This window comes from Lampetra fluviatilis, chromosome 21, assembly GCF_964198595.1.
Source record: "Lampetra fluviatilis chromosome 21, kcLamFluv1.1, whole genome shotgun sequence".
Taxonomy (NCBI): domain Eukaryota; kingdom Metazoa; phylum Chordata; class Hyperoartia; order Petromyzontiformes; family Petromyzontidae; genus Lampetra; species Lampetra fluviatilis.
In genome coordinates, this window is record NC_136295.1 from 12,061,497 (window position 1) to 12,088,419 (window position 26,923).

Here is a 26,923-nt window from a genome sequence, read left to right on the forward strand (position 1 = left end):
AGGGCCTCCCCACGCGGGTCGTTGATGGAGGGGGGTTCTTGGGCCATACTTTCCCACGGAATAACAATTTATATTACTCTCGAGAGAAAATTTCGTAGACTTTATAGTTTAAACACTGTGGACTTACATCATCGTTAACGTGAATATCACGTTATTATTAGTCATTCGTATTAGTCATAATTATAATCATTAATATTACTGCAGTGTTCATCATCATTTATTATAATGAATATCAGATCATGCCCATAATCGGCCCCAATTTACAACGGGTTTGTAATTCCACTGCTGGATGAGGACTTGTGGTATCAGTGGGGGTTGTTTGACCATACTTCCCCACGCTGGTCAGTGTGGGTTAGGTGAAGAGTTGGATGGGGGAAGGGGATGGCTCAAAACCGGAGCAGATATCACCACTCGCCGCTGATGTTATCCGTGGCAGGGTATTGAATTTATGTTTCGAGTGCGCTGATCACTGCCCCACCACTCCTCACTTTAATAAACTGTCATTACAATAATGATCACAATCATGTAATCATCACATCACGAATCATTGCGTTATTGTCATCACCATGATTATAATCATTGTACATCAGTCCCATCATCATTAAAGTCGTGTCACGTGATCAGCATTATCATCACAAATCATCCACATGATCAATAATCATCACCACGATCATGACGTTATTATAAAATCAATCGTCATAATCACATCATCACCCTCAAGTCATCAGACCATCATCGGTTCGGGGTTGTCTCTGCGGGTGTGTGAGTGAGTGTGTGTGAGTATGTGCGAGTGGGTGGGTGTGAGTGAACGTGAGTGAGTATGTGTGAGTGGGTTTTTGTGTGCGTGGGTGAGTGTGTGAGAGTGTCTCTGTGTGTGAGTGTGCGCGTTCGTGAGTGGGAGTGGATTCGGCACAGCCCCGCCTCGACCCCTCGCCGCTGTCGTGGGCTCAAGAGGCTGCAGCCAATCGCCACGACTCGGCGTGCCGAGCGCGGGCCAAAGTGCCTCTATAAAAGGGACGCGGCCGCGTTGCCTGCACGCCGACCCGCGCTCAGGAGAGCAACTCTCCTCCACCACCCCCCTCCCCGCTCCCTCGCGCTCTCTGTGCGGAGTCGCTCTCTCTCTCTATCCCCATTGCATCTCTCTGCGTCTCTACTCCACCGCTACAATCCGCACCCCACCACCCCCCCTCTCACAACGCGCACATATTCATCAACCCACCACCACCTCCTCCTCTCTTCACGTTGCGCCCACGTCTCCCCGTCAGTCACTCGCCCATCAACGCGTTCGTTCGCTCACCCGCCAGGTCGCTCTCGAGCTCACTCAAGGCGCGCGCGCGCGCGTTCGCTCGGTTGTCAATTCGCTCGCTCCACTCTCCCACTCACTCACACACTCTCCCACTCACACACTCTCCCACTCACACACTCACACACTCTCCCACTCACTCACACACTCTCCCACTCACACACTCTCTCACTCACACACTCTCCCACTCACACACTCTCCCACTCACACACTCACACACTCTCCCACTCACACACTCTCCCACTCACACACTCTCCCACTCACACACTCTCCCACTCACACACTCTCCCACTCACACACTCTCCCACTCACACACTCTCCCACTCACACACTCTCCCACTCACACACTCTCCCACACTCACACACTCTCCCACACTCTCTCACTCACACACTCTCCCACTCACTCACTCTCCCACTCACACACTCTCTCACTCTCCCACTCACACACTCTCTCACTCACACACTCACACACTCTTCCACTCACACACTCACACACTCTCGCACACACACTCTCTCACTCACACACTCGCCCCCTGCTTGCTCTCCACTCGCCCGCTCGCTCCACTCTCCACCACGACCACCGCCAACATCCGAGCCGAGCCATGCCGCCCCAGTGCCTCATCCTGTGCGTGTGCCTGGCCGCGTTCGGCCGCAACGTTGGCACCAACGCCGAAGAGGGGGCATCGGTGGGGGCAGCCGGAGGGGCAGCGGCGGCTGCTGCGGGGGCAGCAGCAACGGGGGCTACCTCGTGGGGGCCCGGGGAGGAGCAGCCGGAACGCGCCGAGTGCACTCCGACATGCATCTGGAGGGAGCAGAGCAAGGCGCTGCGCCTCGAGTCCATCAAATCTCAGATCCTGAGCAAGCTGCGGCTCAAGCAGGCGCCCAACATCAGCCGCGACGTGATCAGCCAGCTGCTGCCCAAGGCGCCGCCGCTGCAGCAGCTGCTGGACCAGTACGACTTCCAGGGAGACCAGGGACCGTCGTCCAACCACGCGCACTGGGAAGACGACGACTACCACGCCACGGCCGAAACCATCATCATCATGGGCAGCGAGCGTGAGTAGCGCCACGGTCACACGCAGCGCGCGTGTCACACCGCCTCCTACCCCCCCACCCCCCCCGGCCGCACCGATAGCCGCGCCAGCAGCAGCAGCAATGCGCACGCAGCGACAGCAGCGCTCAGCAACTCCCCCCCGCCCCCCCCCGCCACTACTGCTATCGTCGCTGATCGCAGCGACAGCAGACGAGGCAAGCGCACGGACTTCGGTGCCACCCTGGGGGGTGGGGGGGTGTTCTCCTCCGCGGTTCCAACGTCTCTCTCTGTACGTGGGACGGTGGATCAGGTTGATGCCCGCTTGGAGGAAGTGAGTGCGGTTATCAAGTCAGGAGGCGGGGGGGGGTTCTACAGATTGCCTGTAGGTTGTGTTGGGGGGCGGTACAGATTCCATGGAGGTGATGGAGCGATGTGTCGCCCTGGACGCCCGCGTGGACTAAGCGCTCCTCACGCAGCCGCCCAGAGAGAAGCGGACGCGCGCGCAACGCGAGCCGCGCCAGGTGTCACATCTGTTGCCGGCAGGTGTCACACCTGTAGCCGGCTACAGGTGTGACACCTGGACCCGGCAGGTGTGACACGTGTAGCCGGCAGAGGTCACTCCTGTAGCCGGCTACAGGTGTGACACGGGGACCCGGCAGGTGTGACACGGTGACCCGGCAGGTGTGACACCTGTAACCGGCAGGGGTCAGACCTGTAGCCGGCTACAGGTGTGACACCTGTAGCCGGCAGAGGTCACTCCTGTAGCCGGCAGGTGTGACACGGGGACCCGGCAGGTGTGGCACCTGTAGCCGGCTGCAGGTGTGACACCTGTAGCCGGCTACAGGTGTGACACCTGTAGCGCTTTAACGACTGCGGCAGGCTCCCTGTGAACGCCACGTGGCTGTTGTCGGTTTGCGACTGCGAGGTGGCCAGGGGATGGCGGCGGTTACGGCAGCGAGTTATGGAATCCATCTGTGCGGAGTTTTGGGTTCGCACCCCGCCAACCCGCCCGCTCGCCATGCCCTTCTCTCCGTGCGCGTGGTGGGGTTTCCCCTGGGCCTCTGGTTCCCTCCCAACATCACCGACAGGTTCGCGTCGGATCTCGTCACCGCAGCAGGGGGTTGAGCCTGGTTTAGGACTCTGCATTTGGTGATCGTCCCGCACGGGGTGACCAGGAGAAGCAGTTCTGGGTGTCTCCCCCTCGTGTAGAGCGCCAGTGTTGTGCGGGGTTTTAACCGGGCCATCTGGTTCCATGGGCATCTCCTCCTCGTGTAGAGTACCAGTGATGTGCGGGGTTTTAACTGGGCCATCTGGTTCCATGGGTATCTCCTCCTCGTGTAGAACAGCAGTGTTGTACTGGGTTTTAACCGGGCCATCTGGTTCCATGGGTGTCTCCTACTCGTGTCCAGCACCAGCGCTGTGCGGGGTTTTTCGTCCGGGGTTCTCCGGCTTCCTTCTCCCGCACGCGACGTCAAAACTCTCGTTCATTGAATTCACGGCCAAACCTTCCACCCCGGCAGCCACCCTCCTCGTACGCAGTCTTGCGGTAAACGCCGACGCTCTCGCTGCGTAAACAAAGCGCGCAATTAGCACAACCGCAGCGTAATCAATTAGTTGATTAGTTCCGGGCCCCCGGGCCCACAGACGGTTCTGTTCGCGAACAAAACGCGATTGTAACGCGACAAACAGGACCACGGAAACGCCTGACCCCCCCTCCCTCCCTCCCTCCGAACTTGTCTGATTCGCAAAACGCGTGGCGGACGTTGGCTCCGTGCGGATCCTGGTCTAAAACGACCCCCCTTCGTGGTGAGGTTCTGGGTCCTCTGCACCGAGTCGAGGACGCGCGGCTGAGACGCACGTGGACACATCGCTGAACCCGCTCCGCCCTTCCCTGCCGCATCCTCTCGTCTCCCTGCAATCTGTGCAGACGATGCTCGGGTGGATGTTGGGGGCAATCTGCAAGCACGAGGATGAGGAATGATGATGATGAGTGGGTAAGACAGGCCAGGCTCAGGCGTCCTGGGCGCGTGTTGAGAAGGATATCGGAAGCGGAGCGCGATTTCAGCCTGGCTGCTGCTGCTACTTGCATGGGGAGTAGCAGATGCCGCAGCCTCTCTCGTTGCGGGGTGAAGGATTATGATGACAGCAAAGCGCAGCCGATTCTGGAGATCTGCCTGCGCCCAGCTTTGAGTAGGCAACCCCCCCTCCTCGTACGAGCGGTGGGGGTTCCACCCCCCCACCACCACCACGCCGACTCTGCGGATTCACCCAACGCACGCGAAGCAGCAGCAGCGCGTCTCGCGAATCGAGGAAGTGGCCAAACATCGTCGTGTGGCAGGGCACCCTCCCTTCGCGAGGGTGCCCTGCCACTCGATGGAGACTTTTTCAGAAATAAACAACAACAACAAATCTTCTTGGTTCTTTCGGTAAAGTCACGTAGAAGGGAAGTAATAAAATAATAAAAATAAAACATAATAAAACAATTCTCACGACGTTTCGGCCACAACGCAAGCAGCCGTCCTCAGGCCGCTCGTTATTCATGCAGCCAATTGACGCGCTGGTACCGCCTGGATCGTTTAATCGCAGGGTCGTGAGAGATCGCGACGGTTTGTGGACCCATTCGCGCAGCAGCGAATAGATTGTGGCTGATGATGACGATGATTATGGCTCAGCTCACCATGCAACCTCCCTCCCTCCCTTCATCTCGCCATCCATCCACAGATCCATCATCATCATCATCATCCTCCTCCTCTTCCATCCATCCCCCTTTCTCTGCATGCGTCCTCCCTGTCCCATACTCCCTCCTCCGTCCCTCCCCCTCTCGCACTGGCCCCCTGGCCCCGTGCCTCCCGGCCCATGGGGAGTGTTGACAGGCGCCGTGGAGAGATCCATTCTCGGCTAATTACAGGACCTCGCGCCGCAGGAATGCGCGCGAGCCGCCCTCGTCCCCGGACCGGGGCGCTAAGCAGCACCAGCAGCAGCAGTAGAAGCAGCAGTAGCAGCAGCAGTAGTATCAGCAGCAGCAGTAGCAGCAGCAGTAGTAGCAGTAGTAGTAGCAGTAGTATCAGCAGCAGGAGTAGTAGTAGCAGTAGTATCAGCAGCAGTAGTATCAGCAGGAGTAGTAGTAGCAGTAGTATCAGCAGCAGCAGGAGTAGTAGCAGTAGTAGTATCAGCAGTAGTAGTATCAGCAGTAGTAGTATCAGCAGTAGTAGCAGCAGCAGTAGTAGCAGTAGTAGCAGTAGTATCAGCAGCAGTATTATCAGCAGTAGTAGTATCACCAGCAGCAGGAGTAGTATCAGCAGTAGTATCAGCAGCAGTAGTATCAGCAGTAGTATCAGTATCACCAGCAGTAGTAGTATCACCAGCAGCAGGAGTAGTAGTAGCAGTAGTATCAGCAGCAGTAGTATCAGCAGCAGTAGTATCAGCAGCAGTACTATCACCAACAGCAGTAGTATCACCAGCAGTAGTAGTATCACCAGTAGCAGTAGTATCAGCAGCAGCAGTAGCATCAGCAGCAGTATCAGCAGCAGCAACAGTATCCGCAGCAGGAGTAGTATCAGTATCAGAAGGAGCAGTAGTATCAGCAGCATCAGCAACAGCATTGTTAGTCGCTGCAGCAGCAGTAACAGCTGCAGCAATAATAGGAGTATCATCATCAGCAGCAGCAATAATAGGAGTATCATCAGCAGCAGCAGCAATAATAGGAGTATCATCATCATCAGCAGCAGCAGCAGCACCCACAGCAGCAGTGACATCCAAGTTGTGTCGTGCACCCCTTCGCCTGAGCAATTATCATATGCCCCCCCCCCCGCCATTTAAATAAGGTCACGCTCGAGGGTGACACGTGTTACAGCGTGACACGTGTTACAGCGTGACACGTGTTACAGCGTGACACGTGTGACAGGAGTGACGTCACACGTGGATTAACAACAACAACAACAGCGACCGGACTCGAACCATCTCGCACGGAGCTCGCAGGCCGCTCGCTTTCGGGGTGTCTGGTGCGTTCATTGTACGGTGCACGCGACTTGCTGCCGACCACGTGGAAACGACCTCGGTGCCGCTGGCTTGGCCAGGTCGTAGTTAGGACCAAAAAAAATAAGACACAGACAAAGATCCCCCGTGTAGCCTTAACAGACTGTAGAGGAAAGTGCTGTTATCGAGTACCTATAAAGGCCGGCATGGCACACGAGGGGGTGGGTGGCCAACACCACGCCCGGCCGCCTTTGTCTCCCCAGTGGTGATGTTTACACATCGCACCAGGTACTCATTTGAAGCTGAGTCGACCTAGGGGCGGCCCAGGACCGGTTCAGATAATCGTCGTGTTGGCCGTGAGCGGGAATCGAACCCGGGTCGCCAGGTTCGATAGCGCAGCGTGCTAACCGCTACACCACCGCTCACCACAACAAACACACCCAAGGTCAAGAGGTCATCATGGCCAATGCCGTCGATACCTTCACGGATCGCCATCGCCTTCATCCTTCTGCAAAGTGTCCTAGCTGCTGCTCAGTCGACTTCCTTGGTGCGACCTTAGACTCTCACCACCACCACCACCACCATCTGGGTCTAGCGTCGTCCCCTTGGATTCGTCCCTCCAATGTCCGTGCGGATAAACGAGGCTCTGCTCATGCCCCCTGCACACACTCGTCCCTCCCATCACAACCTCCTCTTCCTCTTCCTCCTCTTTCTGATCGAAATGGATGAAGTTGTCACTGCGTGTCTCCTGCACACATCTGTCTCTCCACGTACACAAAACCAAACAAAACCGCAGAAGTATTTCTTACACAACCTACAACAAGCAAACTCTGCACCGGTTTCGACCGACAGTGTCTCATCGACATTGTCAGACTCTTTGTTGTCATCAGTGCTCGTGAACTGCAAGATTTCATAGGCATCTAATCACATCTACAGCGCTTTCCTACCAAGTACTATTGTTAACTTGCAAGTTGCTTACACGATCTTCCTCCATCCTTCACGCGTGTCACACCCATCATCATCACCACCACCGCCATCCTCCTCCATCCACACATCTTTGTCTTGCTACGTTCTACCCCCAACCTCCAAGTTGCTTACCCCTATGTGTCCACGCACACACACAAAACACACACACCACACACACAGGGCCACACTTAAATCATCCCCGGCTGGACTGTGGTTTAGAATTTACGTTGGGCCGAGTTTGTGTGGGTGACCCCCAACTCCAGGGTCAAATGCCAGGCTGCCCCGTAACGCAAATCATCCCTGCCCCTTGCCCCCCCCCCACTACCCCTGCCGTGCTGGGCGTCCCTACCCCCCCCCCCCCACGAATGCGTGAATTTATTCCGAGTTGATTTATGGAGGGGGGTGTGGGGGGGGTGGGGGTTGCGTGCCCTTGACGTCACGGGCAGGAATCGAACCCGATTGACTTAGCTGACGGGCGCTCGCTGTCAGCGCCTCCCTCTCCCCTCCCCGTGCGTTCGTCCCCCCGACACAAAGCGCTCATTCATCGCGTCTCGCAGTTGGGGGGGGGGGTGTGGGGGGGTCGCGCTGTTTGCGAGAGCGCATTGTGTGAGAGAGAGAGCGAGAGAGACGGGGGGGGGGGGCGGTGGAGTCTCCACCACGTGTGCGCGTGCGTGCGCGTGTTAGTGCACACACGCACGCACGTGTACACGTGTACACGCGTGTACGCGTGTATGCGTGCGTGCGTGTATAAGCGCGCGCGTGTGCACGTGCGTGTGTTAGTGCATACACACACGCACGTGTACACGTGAGTGTGTAAGTGCATACACACACGCACGTGTACACGCGCGTGTGCACGTGCGTGTCTAAGTATATACGCACGTGTGCATGCAGCGTAAACACGCGCACGCGCGCGCGTGCGTGTTTGTGCATTCACGTGCAAACAGAGGCATGCGCGCACACATACACACACGCGCGCGTACGCACGTGTGTGTATGTGTGTACACACGCATGCACACTAAGACATATGCACACACACGCGCGCGTGTGAATGTCTTTGTGTGCACACATGCTCGGGAAGACGCGGGCACCGCGTAATTGTTGATGGGGGCACAATGACAAAAATCCCCCGTCTAGCCTTTTAACGCTCTTGGGGAAAGTGCTGTTAGCGAGCACCTATGAAATCTGACACGGCGCGCGAGGGGGTGCATGGATGGCCAGCACCACGCCCGGCCGCCTTCGTCTCTCCAGTGGCGATGTTTAGCCACCGCACCAGGTACTCATTTGAGGCTGAGTCGACCTAGGGGAGGCCCAGAACCGGTTTTAGATATTCGTCACGGGGAATCGAACCCTGAGCGCAGCGCGCTCACCACTGCATGACCGCTCCCCATCATAGACACGCGCTCTCTCACTCACTCGCACACGCACTCACGGATATTGTTACTTACGCTCCACTCTGACACACTTCTATGCACAACAATCCTCATTCGCCACTATGTGGTTGCATCACACACGGGGCTTGTGCCAGACTAGGTGCACTTTGAGAGCACGCAAAGTGTCGAAGGCTCGCTTGCAGGAGGCCACGGGACAGACCCAGGTGCCATGGGTTGACCGGGAAGACTGTGCCCGTCACTGCACCAGCTTGCTGCGTTTTATCCACCCGGCGCTGCGCTAAGTTGTTGTGAGCGTCGCTCCCCCTCCGCCCTCTAACTTTTCCCAGTAACTTCAAAGTGCACATAGCCTGGGACTGCCCAGTAGCGTCCTTCACGAGTATCTTCTACAGAGGCCGATCTTGACACCGCTGGTGCCAGTCATCGGCAAGTCCACTCCGCTCCACATCCTCCAGCCCATCCCCGCTCCAAACCGTGCCGCGCCTGTTCAGCACCCTCTATTCAGCCCAACATACACACTCACACACACTCTCCCTTTCTCTAACACTCACTCACCCTCGCACACAAAGACACAGATCCCCCGGGTAGCTTTCAACAGCCTGTTGGGGCAAGTGCCGTTAGCGAGCACATATAAAGGATATAAATGTCCGGAGCATGAAAACAGATTTATTTTTTTAAAGATCGCTTTATAACTGATGGGTTTCCATCGTGTGACAGTGAGCACACGGGGACTTGCAATCCAGAGGGCGACCGTTCTATTCCATCTCCAGGCACGCCAGGTGAAACAATGGTGCAAGTTCATTACCCCTCCCCCCCATCCCCGCCTCCAGCAGTACAATGGGTACATCTGTGAGAAGGAGATTTGTAGCTCATAGGATTACTCCAGTATGGATACATATTCTGATTCTGATGATCGGCAGATCGCGTGTGGTGGCGGTGGGGTAAAGTTTGGGTACGTCCACCTCTCCCAAGACGTCTGAGCAATATGGAAGAGTAGGCCAAATACCACTCTCGAGCTGCCTCCAGCGGAGGCTGTTCCGTCGGCAGTGGCGTCTGGGAGACATTGCGCGACTGCGTCTTTACCTTTCCACTGAGAAATCAGAAGCACGGGGACCACGCGGTGACTTAGGCCGCCGTGCCGTTTGTTGTTGCCAACATCCCAACGGCAATGACTCTCAACGAACGTAACACACACACACACACAGCACACGTGTGTACACACACAGAGTGTACACACAGCACTCGTGTGTACACACACACACGTGTGTACACACACACACAGTACACACACACAGTGTACACACACACACACAGTGTACACACACACACAGTGTACACACACACATACACAGTACACACACACACACAGTACACACACACAGTACACACACACACACAGTGTACACACACACACAGTGTACACACACACACAGTGTACACACACACACAGTACACACACACAGTGTACACACACACAGTACACACACAGTGTACACACACAGTACACACACACACAGTACACACACAGTGTACACACACACACAGTACACACACACACAGTACACACACACACAGTACACACACAGTGTACACACACACACACAGTGTACACACACACAGTGTACACACACACACACAGTGTACACACACACACAGTGCACACACACACACAGTGCACACACACACACAGTGTACACACACACAGTACACACACACACAGTGTACACACACAGTGTACACACACAGTGTACACACACACACAGTGTACACACACACAGTGTACACACACACACACAGTACACACACACAGTGTACACACACACAGTACACACACAGTACACACACACACAGTACACACACACACATTGTACACACACACACAGTGTACACACAGTACACACACACAGTACACACACACACAGTACACACACACAGTGTACACACACACAGTACACACACACACACAGTACACACACACACAGTACACACACACAGTGTACACACACACACACAGTGTACACACACACACAGTACACACACACACAGTACACACACACAGTACACACACACAGTGTACACACACACACAGTACACACACACAGTACACACACACACACAGTACACACACACACACAGTACACACACAGTACACACACACAGTACACACACACACACAGTACACACACACAGTACACACACACAGTACACACACAGTACACACACACACAGTACACACACAGTACACACACACAGTACACACACACACACAGTACACACACAGTACACACAGTACACACACACACAGTACACACACACAGTACACACACAGTACACACACACACAGTACACACACAGTACACACACACAGTACACACACACAGTACACACACACACACAGTACACACACAGTACACACACACACAGTACACACACACAGTACACACACACACAGTACACACACAGTGTACACACACACAGTGCACACACACACACAGTACACAACACAGTACACACACACAGTACACACACACAGTGCACACACACACACACAGTACACACACACACAGTACACACACACAGTGTACACACACACACACAGTACACACACACACAGTACACACACACACACAGTACACACACACACAGTACACACACACACAGTACACACACACACAGTGCACACACACACAGTGCACACACACACATTGCACACACACACACACACAGTACACACACACACACACAGTGTACACACACACACAGTACACACACACACAGTACACACACACACACAGTGCACACACACACACACACAGTACACACACAGTACACACACACACACCACTCGGTCTTGTCGCGGCAGCGAGGCTCGCACTGAGAGGAGCCGTGCGCTTCACAGACAAAAATCCCCCGGGTAGCCTCAACAGACTGTTGGGGCAAGTGCTGTTGGCGAGTAATACTTATGAAGACCACCACGGGGTGTGGGTGACCAGCACCACGCCCGACCACCTTGGTCTCCCCCAGGTGTTGATGTTTTACACACCCCCAGTGTCGACCTCGAGGAGGGGGAGGGGGGGGGCAGGGATGGTTAGTCGCTCCTCATTGACCGTACGGAATTCCATCACCGGCACCGCAGCTCAGATCCGTGTCCTCCATCCATCCCCTCCCATCCTGAGCTCCATCGTCTCCCCCCTCGCCGTCCTCCCGGCACCTCCGTTGTCTCCGCAGCCGACCCCCTGGTGCGCGTGGACGGCTCCCCTCGCTGCTGCTTCTTCCGATTCACGCCCAAGATGATGCTGAACAAGGTGGTGAAGGCATACCTGTGGGTGTACCTGCGGCCCGTGGATGCTCGCAGCACGGTGTTCATCCAGGTGCTGCGCCTCATACCGCTCTCCAAGGGCGGCACCGTGCGCATTCGCTCGCTCAAGACCGACCTGGGCTCCCGCGCGGGGCAATGGCAGAGCATCGACTTCAAGTACATCCTCCACAACTGGTTCCTGCACCCCGAGACCAACTGGGGAGTGGAGATCAAGGCGGTGGACGAGCGGGGCAACGACCTCGCCATCACGGCGCCGGGACCCGGCGAGGAGGGACTGGTAGGTGGAGGTGGAGGCTGCTGCTGTTTGTTGTTGCTGTTGCTGGTGGTGGTTGTGGTGGTGATGGCTGGTGTTGGGAGTGGTGGTGGTGATGGTGATGGCTGGTGTTGGGAGTGGTGGTGGTGGTGGTGATGGTAATGGCTGGTGTTGGGAGTGGTGGTGGTGGTGGTGATGGTAATGGCTGGTGTTGGGAGTGATGGTGGTGGTGGTGATGGCTGGTGTTGGGAGTGGTGGTGATGGTAATGGCTGGTGTTGGGAGTGGTGGTGGTGATGGTAATGACTGGTGTTGGGAGTGGTGATATTGGTGGTCGGGGTGGTGATAATGGTGGTGGCGGAGGTGGAGGATCATAGTGAGTAAAGTACTGGCAATGGTGATGATGGTGGTAAGTGGTATGAGTGGCAAAAACAACCCCCTACCTCCTCGTGGTGCCGGACGGCAACACTATGGTGGGCAGTGCCGTGGGGGGAGGGCCAACTTAGATTGGCCTTTCCCTTCATGGCGTTTGTAACCACCAGTGGCCAAATGGGAGCTCTGGATGGGTGCGAGGGGCTGGTAACCCCTCCACTTTCAATTAACTACCACTAAACTACGATGCAAAAAACGTATTAAGCTTGTGCCAGAGGCCCCGGGGGGACAGGCGTCTATGACGTCTCCTGGCCAAACCCCATTTGGCAGGGCCAGGAGACTGAATCCTTACCCTCGGGGCTCCTCCAGAAACAACAAAAAGCCACTTTGGATGGCCATGTGGAGTATTCGAACGCTCACTGCGGAGGAGAGACTGCCACTCCTCTGTCGGGAGCTGGATCGGTACCACCTGGATCTCTGTGGTATTCAGGAGGTCCGGTGGACCGCTCTGGCTCCTGCCACCTCTACTCGGGGCAGGAGATTGTCAAACAACAGGGAGTGGCGTGGGACCGTGGCGGTGAGGTGTGGGAAGCTGTAAGCCCCAGGCTACTTTGGGCTCGCCTTCCCATCAACCCGAGGCGAGGAGTGGTGGTCATAGTTACTTATGCCCCCACCGAAGACAAACATCCGTGGAGGGATGCAGGCAAGGCCGATGAGTCCGATACCTTCTTTGACCTCCTGTCACAGGTGCTGGCTAAAGTGGCCCCACGGGATAGAGTCATCTTGTTGGGTGACTTCAATGCCCGAGTTGGTCATGATGCTAGCACCTGGTCTGGAGTGATTGGAAGACAGGGGCCAGATCAGCTAAATAACAACGGTAGGAGGCTGCTAGATTTTTGAGCAGCCCATGGGCTTGTAATTACCAACATGCTGTTCAGGCATCGGCGCATCCACACAACATCATGAGTGCATGCCGGGTCTAAATAAGAACATCTGCTGGACTACATAGTGACGGAACAGCGGGTGCGGGCCCATGTCCTTGAGACCAGGACCTACCGTGGAGCTGATCTGCCCGCCGACCAACGACTTGTCATCTGTAAGATGCGCCTGCCATTCTTCCACTCCGGTGGTGGGTGTACACCCAGGACCCCATTCAAACCCATAGTGGCCTGGTCTCAGCTAGCTGATGAAAGTTGCAAGTGAGAATTTCATCATCGCTTGCGGTTGGAGTTGGCATCGTCCCCCACTCCTTCTGATGTCGAGGGGAAATGGGCTTGGTTTAGGACTGTGGCTCATGCAGCTGCAATGGCTGCTTTGGGTACACGGTCCAAACCTCCTCAGAGATCCTGGCTGACAGAGGAGGCTGGCTTAGAAAAAGGGACAGGCCCACTCTCATCGTCTAGAGCATCCCACTTCAGAGAATGAGGAGGTTTACCGCAGCCTTTGCTTGGAGGTTTGGAGAGCCGTGAGGTGCTGCAAGGATGGTTGGTGGTTGCGCGTTGCTGAGGAGATGGAGTCTGCCTCAATGGCCCGTGATCAAAAATGTCTCTTTAATTCCATAAAAAAACTTTACCTGCAGTGCCACACCTATTACCATCATTAGGGGAAAGTAGGGTGATCCATTTTCTGACCCCCAGGAACAGGTTTGAAGATTTGCTGAGCATTTATGTGAGGTCCTGGGGGAGGGGAAATCCCTCAGCCTGGAAAGCATCGTGGGACAAAGTGGGGATGACCATGCTAAGGTTGCGGTGCCTCAAATATTGGAAGACGAAGTCACCTCCTGTGAGTGGCTGGCTGAGGTGCCATCTGTTGAGGAAGTACTGAAGGCGATCCAGAGCCTGAGACCAGGAAAGGCATCGGTCAGAGATGATCTCCCTCCTGCCAGCCGGCGTTCGACACTTCGTGTGGCCTCAACGTGCACATAGCCTGGCACAAGTGTCGTGGTGACGTCACCGCCACTTAGTGGCGAATGGCGGTTGTTGTGTGGTATATGTATTGTGTGAGTGATGATGGTGATGATAATGGCTGTAGTGGTGATTGTGAGGATGATAATGGTGGTGGTTCTGGCAGTGGTGGTGGTGATAATGGTGGAGGTGATGTTGATAATGATAATGGCGGCGGTGGTGACAGAGGTAATGATGAATGGTGACTGACAATGATGCTGGTGTTGATGATGATGGTGGTGATGGCGGTAGTGATGGTGATAAGCGTGGTGGTAGTAATGATCGTGGTGGGTATGATAATGATGGAGATTGTAAGGATGATGGTGGACGTGTTGGTGGTAGTGGTAATGGTGGTGGTATAATATTATTGATGGCGGCAATGACAATGATGTACACGTGTTTGAACCTGTGTGTGTATTCATACACAAAGTGGGTAGCGGTAGTGTAGCGGTTAGCGCTACGCTGCGCTACGAACCCGGTGACTCGAGTTTGATTCCCGCTCACGGCCAACACCGGTGACGATTATCTGAACCGGTCCTGGGCCTCCCCTAGGTCGACTCGGCCTCAAATGAGTACCTGGTGCGGTGTGTAAACATCGCCACCGGGGAGACAAAGGCGGTCGGGCGTGGTGCTGGCCACCCACCCCCTCGTGTGCCGTGCCGGCCTTCATAGGTCCTCGCTAAGAGCACTTGCCCCAACAATGTGTTAAGGCTACACGGGGGATCTTTGTCTTTGTGTATACACAGCAATTTTACGTGTGCATGTGGACGCTTGTGTGTCCACTGTTGGGGAAAGGGCAGCAGTACTTGGGAAGACAAAGGCGGCCGGGCATGGTGCGAGCCCCCGACATCCCTCTTGTGTTGTTCTGCCCTTCATAGGTGCTACTCACGAACAGCACTTGCCCCAGCAGTCTGTTGGAGGCTACACAGGGGATCTTTGCCTTTGTATGTTGTGTACTGTGTGTCTATGCTCATCCCTGTAGTGTGCACACCCGCCCGTGTTGACCTGCGTAAGCATGGGCGCCGCGGTGGCGACGAGATGTTGACTACCTCGCCTGGTACACAGGAGGTCGTGGGTTCGATCCCAACCCTGACGCCTGCTGCTGTATATTTGGAGGTTGCGTGTCTCTCTCATCATCATCACGGTGGCTAGGAGATGTTAACTACCTCGCCTGGTATACAGGAGGTCGTGGGTTCGATCCCAACTCTGACGCCTGCTGCTGTGTATTTGGAGGTTGCGTGTCTCTCTCATCATCATCACGGTGGCTACGAGATGTTAACTACCTCGCCTGCTATGCAGGAGGTCGTGGGTTCGATCCCAACTCTGACGCCTGCTGCTGTATATTGGGAGTTTGCGTGTCTCTCTCTCTCATCGTCATCACGGTGGCTAGGAGATGTTAACTACCTCGCCTGGTACACAGGAGGTCGTGGGTTCGATCCCAACTCTGACGCCTGCTGCTGTGTATTTGGAGTTTGCGGCGTCTCCCTCCAAGTGGTCGCGTTTATTTTTCTTCGGCTCCTCCGGTTTTCCCCTCCACATTTAGAATAAACACCACGCGTTTAGAGTATTTGGCTGCTATAACTGTCCACGTCATGTGTAGCTATATAGCTCAGTGGGACTTACCTGGTAATACAAAAATAGTAGTTTAGTTTTTTAACACTTCATCATCAGCAACAGCAGCAGCAGCCATGATCTATCCACTGCTGCGTCGAAGGCCTCCCCGAACCGTCAACATCAGTCGTGGTCTCACGGTGCAACGGCACGAGCTGATCCGAGGACGAGAGACGCGCTCGACAGATGCACAATGTATACGACTCCTACAATTTGGAGAGGAAAACAGAAAACAAGGCATTGTTGTTGGGGCGCTGCGGTGGTGCTGGCATGTTTACCTACCTCGCCTGGTACCACGTGAGCCCCGTGTGGGTTCCATGCCGGACCCTGGCGATGCCTGTTCTTGCATATTTGGAGTCCACGTGCTCGCTCTCTTCTCTTTCTTTACGATCAGAGGAAAACAAGAAGATGCTCGGTGTAGTCGGCACTTTGCAAAGTTCATCATTTCGTTTTTTTTGTGTTTTTTTCAATGCTTTGCTTTATGTGCCCCCCCTTTTGTAAATGAAAGATTTCACAAAAGACTTCACGCTCTGCTCTCCTCATTCTTACCTCTACCCCCTCTCTCTACCCCATATCTCTACCCCCTCTCTCCTTACTCTGTCTATGTTCCCCCTGTTTTCTATGTAATCTTTGTAATTTTTTCTTTCTCTTTTTTTAAAATTTCTCTCTCTCTCCCCGTGGTGGTCGCGTGGATTTTTCTCCGGATTCCTCCGGGTTTGCCTTTCTACTCCACATTCAGAATCAGATGATGATGATAATATATCATAGTGATAATGATAATATCATGGTGATGATGATGATGATAATATCAGCCACTGCGATGAGCTGTGATCACGTGTGGCCAGGTCGCTTCTGAAAAAGAGATACGAATCTATAAAACGATCACCTTTTTTATTTTACCAGAGATATTTTTTTTATAAGCGAGCTGGCTATCACAAATGATAGCTCAGCGATGTCGACTGTCTGGAAATGTAGAGCAGCAGCCAAACACTCTAAACGCGTGGCGATGTTAATTTCAAATGCGGAGGGGGAAACCCGGAGGACCCGGAGAAAAATCTACGCGACCACGGGGAGAGAGACACGCAAACTCCAAATCTACAGCAGCAGGCGTCAGGGTCGGCATCGAATCCACGACCTCCTGTGTACCAGGCGAGGTAGTTAACATCTCCTAGCCACCGTGGGAGCCACGGTGACGATAACAGCTCACGAGGCTTTACCTGTGTAATACAAAAAAACTGTTTAGTATAGTTTACAAAAATCCTATATTTTTTAAATCGGTAGCTTTGTTCAAAATGTACTATCCCTGTTTGTGTTCATGTGCACATGCGTGTGCGCGCTATATACAACTGTGTGTACATCATCCCTTGCGTACTCGTGTGTGTGTGTACACATTCACGTATACACCCTTTAGCTTGCGCACATGATGTGTGTATTTCTGGCGCTTGTGTGTACCTGTACTTGTGCATATTCTCCAACACCTGCGTTTCTACACCTTTGCGTACAGCATTTCCATGGCAAACGCGAATAGTCGTTACTGCGCGTAAAGTTCTGCCACCGGAGAGACAAACACGGCCGGATCGTGCGTGGCGATAACCATGACCACTTGGGTGGGCGTGCTAGATGATCAGAATCAGAAAGGGTTTTATTCGCCATGAAAGTTCGCACAGACAAGGAATTTACTATGGCAGGAAGGTGCATACATTCAACATGTAGGAATCTTAAAATTTAAATAAGTGGTATACAGTCTAACTATACTAAAGTTACAAAGTATAACTAATACTAAGGGGCTAAAGTATGTAAAATTTTGAATAAGTATACAATATAAAATGTGAATTAGCCGTAATATACAATATTAAAATACAAAAACACAAATAGGGTAACATGTTGTAAATATGGCAAGGTGTAATTTTGTAGAAAAATGTTATAGTAAGTGTAAAAGTCATTCACTTGCCCCCAACAGTCTGCAAGGCTACACGGGTCTTCTCTCTCTTTGCATGTGCACCTGCGACGTAGGATAACGATCGTCATTCCCTTTGCGACTCTGCAAAAAATGGCGAGCAATGCACCAACAATATTTGTTGATTCCTTAAAAAAAAAAATTGGTTAAAAAATCGAAACTTTTAAAGAGCGAAAAGTTTCTTTCCCCGCGCAAGTTTAGCCCATTGAGCGCAGAGAGCTCCGCTCAGCTCGTGACCTCCGCTGCACACCCGGGGCACGCGTGCCTATTGACGAGAGGCGAAAGGCTCGGCCATCACCGCCTCACTGCCACCTGCGAGTCCCGCGAGCGCGACGGAGACGTTGAGCCGAGACCTGTGCGGGCAGCAGCAATGCGGGTTTGGGACAAGGAGAAGAGAGGGGGGTGGGGGGTGGTGGTGGTGGTGGTGCAAGCCATCATTCAGCCACAGTGGTGAATGGACAATTGCAGACAACGGTTGTGGCTGTCAGATGGTGACGAACACGGTAAACATGCCTCAACGTAGCCTCAACGTTGAGTCTCAACGTTGTCTCAACGTTTGCATGTTTAAGGAGAGATGCCGCTCTAGTACATGCATTCGTACGGCATGTATACGTGGACGACAATTTAAAACAATGCAGGAAAAGAATGAATACGCCACATGGCTTCTGAAATGCTTGACAACACGTGTGTGTACGTGTTTTGTGTACGTACGTGTGTGTGTGTACATCGTCGCTGGAGAGAAAAAGGCGGCCGGGTGTGGTGCTGGCCACCCACCCCCTCGTGTGCCGTGCCGGCCTTTATAGGTGCTCGCTAACAGCACTTGCCCCTACAGTCTGTTAAGGCTACACGGGGGATCTTTGTCTTTGTACGTGTGTGTGATGTTGGCCACCCCACCCCTCGTGTGCCGTGCCGGCCCTCTTAGGTGCTCTCTGACAGCACCTGCCCCAACAGTCTGTTCAGGCTATATAGGGGATCTTTGTCTTTGTTTGTGATGGGGAAGCGGGGAGAGGTGGCGCAGTGGTTAGCACGCTGCGCTACGAACCCGGCTCGCCGAGTTAGATTGTGCTCACAGTCAACACCAGTGGCGGATATCTGAACCGGTCCTGGGCCTCCCCTAGGTCGACTCTGGCGGTGTGTAAACATCAACACTGGGGGAGACAAAGGTGGTCGGGCGTGGTGCTGGCCACCCACCCTCCATGGCGGTCTTCATACGTATTACTCGCCAACAGCACTTGCCCCAACAGTCTGTTAAGGCTACACGGGGCATCTTCGCTTTTGTCTTGTCTTCGGGAATAGTTTGTTTAATGAATGCGTGCAACTTGAGTGCGTGGCGACGTGAATAATTCCCATTCACGCGTTACTCCATCCTTAAATAAATTATTCATGTACGTGCTCTGAAAAAGGGCCGTTGCCCGAAACGTCACCTATATTCCCCCCCACTCGCCACCACCTTTAAAGCCACACACACAATCCAGTGTCATTGACGAGTGTGTGGATCGTTTCGGGTTACTCTATCCACGCGCTGACAATGCATCCCCACAAGCAAACAATTGAAAGGGAAAAAAAACCCAAAATAGCGGACCCGGGATCAATAATGTGGAGATGGGAGCGGATGATAGTTAAAAAAAAATTATTTTACGTAACTGAATTTTACAACGAAGAGCACCGTGCCAATTGTACATTTAGCGAAATGAGTGTTCAAAATGAGTGTTCAAAATGAGTGTTCAAAATGAGTGTTCAATCCGTGCCCATTGTGAACGATCACAATCGGAGGCACCGTGGCAAACGGAACAAAAGCTGAGACGCAAGCTCGGATTGACCCTGAGAGACTTGCACAAGCAGCGCGTGGATCAGAGGAGCCATGCGCGTATCGCATTGAGAGGCAGCAAGAGAAGCATCTGTATCCACACACCCACATGTGTGTACACCTGTGTGCCCATCTGTGTCTGTACATGTGTGTAACACGTGTGTGTGTGGGGAGCGGTAGTGTAGCGGTTTGCGCATAGCGCTACGAACCCGGCTACCCGGATTCGATTCCCTCTCAAAGCCAACACCAGTGACGATGATTTGAACCGGTCATTAGGTCGACTCAGCCTCAAATGAGTACCTGCTGTGGTGTGTAAACATCGCCACCGGGGAGACAAAGGCGGTCGGGCGTGGTTCCTAGCCACCCACCACCTCGTGTGCCGTGCCGGCCTTCATAGGTGCTCGCTAACAGCACTTTCCCTTACAGTCTGTTCACGCTATACGGGGGATCTTTGTCTTTGTGTGTACCCGTGGGGAGCGCTGGTGTTGAGGCTAGCGCACTGCGCCCCAGTCTCTGGGTTTGACTCGGCCTTAAGTGAGTGGTGGTGATGTGTCAACATCAGCGTTGGCAGACAAAGGCGAGGCCCGGCATGGTGCTGGCCACCCCCACGTGTGTCATGCAGATCCTCATTAGGCGCTGCTCGCTAACAGACTGTCAAAGGCTCTATGGGGGTCTCTGTATGTACCCACATGTGTTCACGTGCGTGTCAACTTGCGTGTTTACTTGTCAACAATTTGTTTACTTGTCAACAATTTGGTAACAAGTTAACACAGTTGATGCAGTGGTTCGCTGTGCGCTGCGCTACGAACCCGGCGACCCGGGGTTCGATTCCCGCTCAAGGCCAACACCGGTGACGATTATCTAAACCGGTCCTGGGCCTCCCCTAGGTCGACTCAGCCTCAAATGAGTACCTGGTGCGCTGTGTAAACACCGCCACTGGGGAGACAAAGGCGGCCGGGCGTGGTGTTGGCCACCCACCCTTCATGTGCTCACTAACAGCACTTGCCCCAACAGTCTGCAATGCCTACACGGGGGATCTTTGCCTGTGTTAACGTGTCCATGTACACGCCCCGTACATCTGCATGTGTGTGTACTCACCTGTGCACCAACCTGCCTATACACCGATGCATATCCACCTGTCTGTACACGTGCTGACATACACCTGTACGTGTGTTCTCACCCTGCACACCTGTGTGGAGCCCGTACAACTGTATCTATGTCTGTACTCAAGTGCGCACCTGTGCGTACGTTTGCTGGAACCACTCCTGGAGGGGACGATTGTGGAGACCAGCACGTGCACTCACCTGTATGTATATACAGCTGGACACGCATGTGTGTGACTCACACACTCACCTGTGTCTATACACCTGTGCGACTGCTTGCAGCAATCGTTCCTGTAGGTAAAGGCATTGGACGCCGTATGTGCTCACCTGTAGACATCTGCTTGTGTGGGTCGCAACCATTATTGTAAGGGGTGACGTAACTCTACGTATAACCCTAACCTGTCTATACACCTGGGACACGCACGAGCGTGTGTGAACTCACACCCGTACTTACCTGAACGTCGATACACCTGTGGGATTGCACCGCCGATGTACGACTCGCCTGACCGTGCACACACCTGTGTGTCCACCTGTGTGTCCACCTGTGGTGCAGCAACCCTTCCTGGAGGTGAAGGTGACCGAGCCGTTCCGGCGCTCCCGGAGGAACATCGGCCTCGACTGCGACGAGTCGTCCAACGAGTCGCGCTGCTGCCGCTACCCCCTCACCGTGGACTTCGAGGCCTTCGGCTGGGACTGGATCATCGCCCCCAAGCGCTACAAGGCGAACTACTGCTCGGGCCAGTGCGAGTACATGTTCCTCCAGAAGTACCCGCACACGCACCTCGTGCAGCAGGCGAGCCCGCGTGGCTCCGCGGGGCCCTGCTGCACCCCGACCAAGATGTCGCCCATCAACATGCTGTACTTCAACGACCAGCAGCAGATCATCTACGGCAAGATCCCCGGCATGGTGGTGGACAGGTGCGGGTGCTCCTAAGGGGGCTGGCCGGTGGGGTTCGACCCACCACCGCCTCCACCGCCACTGCCGCCACCGCCGCCACCACCACCGCAACCACTTCCTCGCTCTTCCCGTCTCGCCATCTCGACCGGCTGCCTCTCGGCTCTCACTTGCTCAGTTTTCTTTTTTGCGGGGTTGGTGGTGGGGGGGGGGAGAAGAGAAGACAGAAGCAGTGTGGGAACAACAACAAAATCGGTTTTTTTTTAGGGGATGGGGGCTCGCTGTGGAAGGAACACCACGTTACCATCGGGGGGGGGGCATCAGGGGGGGGGGGGGGGCATGTGGAGTCGTCAGAGGTAAACAAAACGCAGCTTTGCCTCGTAAAAAAATGGGTCCCCAATAGAATTATTTTTTACCCCCCCCGGAGGGAGTGGGGGGGTTTCCCCCTACACCATGGAAGAGGGATGGAGCAAGTGAGTAGTGGATGGAAGGTGTGACCTGTTCTCCGCGTGGCTGAGCAGCTGATGGACGGAGTGGGTGTGTGGCCGGCTGGCAGGAGCATGTACATAGAGCTAGTGCGACCCCAACACACACACGAGAGAGAGAAGAGACTATTTTTGTACACCAGGAGAACACTTTATTAAGTGTAACGTAAATAATAATCCACCATCTGCAGCATGGAACTGAAGATGCCCTCCCCTTCGTCGAAATTTTGGGTCACGGTCAGCGGCGCTGTTTGTACAAAGCTGTGTAATTTATGCTGCTAGTGCAGCACTTTCCTTCCTGGGCTTGTCTCGCCGCGTTTAATGCGTGTCCACTTCGAGCTCTTGCAGATTATTGTAAAAGCCTTGGTGGTTACAGTTGGCTCTGCGTCTGTCATTCCCTTGGTCAATTAACAGGTCCACCAATTAAGACCCACACCCGTGGGTTCACCATTAAGCTGATTCGTGATCCCAACCCACCCGCACATTCACTCAAACACCGATGCATCCCTCAATTAGCCGAGGAAACAATTTACAAAACGCTGCCATTTCCTCTAACACCAATCTGCCAGCCGATTAGAATACACCCATAAGTAAGCAGTTCAATTACTCCATCCAACCAGACTCTAAGCCCTCCACCAATTACTAACCAAACCAACTGCAAGCACCCTCAGTTTAGATCAGCTGCAAATGTACCAGCCAGTATTTTTTACTAATTACCAACCTCGCCTATGAATAAACCTGTTGATGCACCCCAATCAATTTAGGGTTGTTGTAGGGAGGCAAATAAGGGGGGGGGGGGTCACCTGTGCAATAAAACCAGGTGTGTGCCCCCACCACCAACCATCATAAGTAGAGTAACTGGAAGTTACACCAAGTGACCCACCACCCATGTGACCCACCCATGTGACCAATAGCACTCATGTACATGTGTATGTACACCATTGTATATGTATCTATATATATATAAAATATAAAGCCCCACCAACCAAGCACACGGACTCCTATCTATGTACAAACAGCAGTTTTGAATGTAAACACTTGAAATGGTGAGGAATGCAAAGATAAGTCCCCTGGTGACCCCTGCTCTCCCAACCCCCCCTTGTCATGACCCCTTCCTTAATCATCGCTGGACCCCCCCCCCCCTCTGCCCTCATGAGCCTCACGGGGCCCGGCGCTCACTGTGGAGGTAACCGCCTCGCGCGCAGTTGAATTGTCGTTGGAGGTTCGGCGGTGGAGATGAACAAACCAGGGGCCTCATAGACGAGCCCGCTGGCCTGGCCCTCCTGGTTTCGCGCTGCTTGTGCGTTCCTCGAGGCTAAGGGAAGAAGCGGCGTGCGAATAATGCAACGCCCGTGCAGCGACGTCTCTTCGCCGCGCTCTGCGACTGGATTTAAACGGGTCGGCATCGCCGCCGCAGCGACGTGCTGTTTGACCCTCCGTTCGCTGCGTGACGTCGCCGCCAATCGAGGAGATAAGGGAGAGGTGGAACCACAGATGTGGAGGTGGCCACGTCGGCGTATGGACCAGAGGCACTTTCACGCGTGGCCTCCACCTGAACCCAGACGTCGTCGTCGTCGTCAGCATGGCAAGCCGCTCCTCATGCTCTCCCTACTGCTGCCCACCGGCACCAGGAACCGGAGTGTTGAACCCGAAAACAAGAAACCGGTTTTAACCGTCAATTTTCTAGAGCTGAACCCAAATAAAATTTGTTGCTCTGGAATGAAAACCAAAAAAAATATATATGGTTACCGGTTCAATAACTTGCACTTTTTTTTTTATCCGGGGATGTTAAAAGGAACGATTGGCTGCAATCCGACAGCTCCTCTGGGCAGTTGTAACCAATCACCGACTCGGTGAGCCATCGCACGCGCAGAGCCCGCGCGCCTTGGTTGTTGGCACGAGACCACAACGCTCCCCGCGACTGCTGTGATGGGGACGGATACATCGTGGCATCGGTCGGCCACATTTCCGTCCGTCTTTCTGTATGTCTCTGGCTACGTCGTACGGTGTGAAATAGGTTGTATATACGTACACACATATGGGTCTCACCGTATTCTGCAACACACGTACACAGATGTTTGAAACGTTTCAAAAACATCTCTCGGCTCTGCAATGAATACCGCATATTATCAAAAAAACATTTAAAAAGATGAAAAAATTAACCTGCTTGAAACCGGTTTTTAGCACGGTTAACAATAACACGTTCCATTAGTTTTTGATTAACTAAAACTGTTCCCGAAAATCATTTGGTTTGACTCCCTGCCAGAAAACCATCATGAGCATCCATCAATACACATACAGCTCCCATCACCAGAACCCACATCACATACACCGACCACTGGCCTCCATCAACACCTCCACTCATCGGCAGCACCCATCATGAACACACGGATCTCACCATCATCCATTGGCAACCACATCACCCGCACTCATCATCCACCATGAGAACCATGACCAAACTTCACCGAACCACAGCACAATCAGGGGCTCCACTGATGCCGCTCTTGGCAAGGCCATGGGGGACCAGTGACCCCCCCCCCCCCGCCTACGCAGCTCCCCAAATGGTCCCTCCCCCTCCGCATCTCCCACCAGACGACCTCCCACGTGCCAGGCGAGCGGGGCCCACCACCCCTCTCCACGCCGAGCATTGACGGAGGGTCTCGTATTGCGCGAAGGTTCATGTTCCTACGCGGTAGGTTTGCGTGTAGTAAATGTGTTGTTTTTTTATACTGGGGCATGCTAACTAGAGTAGCCTGTATTGCCGTCTTAGAGAAGAGAGCCTTGTTGCAGAGACCAAATGCCACCTTACCGCGCTGCCACGACGATATTTTGGGGCGCGGCGGGATACGGTTGGAGTGGCGTGCGACGTGAGGATGGAGCTTGATGACGCACCGCCGTGCTCGCGATGCGACAAGCCGAGGTGAAGCGGACGAGTTGACAGAGACGCAGATCGAGAAGAGGCCGCATGGACACGCGATGAGAGGATGCGGCGACGCAACTAAAGATGGAACAATATGCCATGGGGGGGGGGGGGGGTGGGATTTGGATGTGGAGATGCGAAGACGGTGCGTTACAAATCTCGATTGATTGACCCACCCGCGACGACGGGATGGTGGGTGGGTGGGGGGCGTCGCGCAGTGGAGACGAACCCTCGGGCGTGTGAAGTGTTGAGCTTGTGTACAGTAGCAGGTGGAATAAAACCGACCCAAAGCCTACGTGCGTCGCCCTGTCCGTTACAATCTCGAGCGCCTCTGCATGCCTCCACGGAGCGAGCGCACCGGCCAAAGTCTACGTAAATCGTCCACGTTGTAATAACGTTTCACATGGGGGGGGGGGGGGGGGGAGAGGGGGGGAGAAACGCCGCATCGCGCATTCGCTGAAACTGCGAGTGCGGTGCCGCGAGCGAGCGAGAGAGCGGTGCGCGCCTCCCCAGTTGCGCAAACACTTGGTGAACTCTCCGATCGTTATCTGCGCAAGGGACACGGGGTTCGCTTTCACGTCCAACACCGCCGTCGGTATTTGCGCGCGGGCCAACAGGCTCTCGCCGCCTGGAATTCCGGGGCTCGTTGCCGAGGTTCGTGGGTCCGAGCCCTGCGGCCGCGCCGGTTCGCACTGCGGGTTGCGGTGCGTTGAGCTCCCGGGGAAATGTAGAAAGGCAGAGTGTGTGCCGGAGTCATGGTTCAAATTTGGCAAATTATTGGGAAAGCCACGTCGCAAGTGCCCCCCCAATTCTGCGAATCCATTGCCGACCAGGTCCGTGGATCGTCAATGGCGCCTTCTTTCGCGCTCGCCTTGTGCCATGCCACGCGAATACAAAGTGCACCCGTGACTCTCCGCGGTTTCAAGGGCCGCTGAAATTAACCTGGCCGATTTAGGAGAAATCTTCAAGGGCATTTTCTGCTCTCGGGACGAACCGTGAACACGTCTGTGGCCGCACAGCTTCTCTAGCGGGGGCAGCAGCAGCAACGACGTCTTAACAGAATCCGCGAAAACGCAAGCGGCGAGCGCCTCTCATCTCGCAGCTACGCGCCTGGGCCGAGCGCCCCGGGTTGCCCCGCGCCAGTCCGACCAAGCAGTCACAGGTGACCTTGCGCAGCGGCGCGCTGGTGACATCACCAGCGTGACCCTTTAACACCCGACTGCGGTGACGTCACTCGGACGCATCCGAAGGTCGCCCGACGGAGTTCACGTTTCTCGCCGACAAGCGGTGCAAACGTCCAGCCGGACGACCCCTGGGTGCGAAGCTACGAGAGAGGCGCCTCTAACGACAGCGGCCGCAGCGGCCGCAGCGCCCGTTACTCTTTTTTTCTCGACAGCGCTCCCACCGCGCTCGGGCCGGGACCGCGTGGTCGCTCGGCACGACGTCCGACGTTTCGTTCCGCGTGCTGGGGAAGCTTCCTACGGGGAGAGCCGAATTCTGCCGGGCCACGTGGAACGGAACGCCGGGCGTCGTGCCGAACGGCGCGCGGTCACGGAACCCGCAGCGGCGAGCGTGAACACCTACGCAGAGTGAGC

General features: G+C 54.5%; 1 protein-coding gene across 1 annotated transcript; it reads left to right on the top strand.

The window, feature by feature from the left end:
- The first annotated feature begins 1,041 nt into the window (after positions 1 to 1,041).
- On the top strand, positions 1,042 to 22,173 carry GDF11 (growth differentiation factor 11). The gene is made up of 3 exons (XM_078865773.1): positions 1,042 to 2,359; positions 11,894 to 12,261; positions 21,582 to 22,173. The coding sequence occupies exons 1-3, from the start codon at positions 1,906 to 1,908 to the stop codon at positions 21,960 to 21,962; spliced, it is 1,203 nt and encodes a 400-aa protein (XP_078721899.1). The 5' UTR covers positions 1,042 to 1,905; the 3' UTR covers positions 21,963 to 22,173.
- The last annotated feature ends 4,750 nt before the right edge of the window (positions 22,174 to 26,923 follow it).

What these genes read in the sequence shown, in the direction of transcription:
- GDF11 (XM_078865773.1), top strand. Translation starts at nt 1,906, where the DNA reads ATGCCGCCCCAGTGCCTCATCCTGTGCGTGTGCCTGGCCGCGTTCGGC. An exon ending in CATCATCATGGGCAGCGAGC is followed by an intron (nt 2,360 to 11,893) that starts GTGAGTAGCGCC and finishes TTGTCTCCGCAG; the next exon opens with CCGACCCCCTGGTGCGCGTG. An exon ending in GACCCGGCGAGGAGGGACTG is followed by an intron (nt 12,262 to 21,581) that starts GTAGGTGGAGGT and finishes CCTGTGGTGCAG; the next exon opens with CAACCCTTCCTGGAGGTGAA.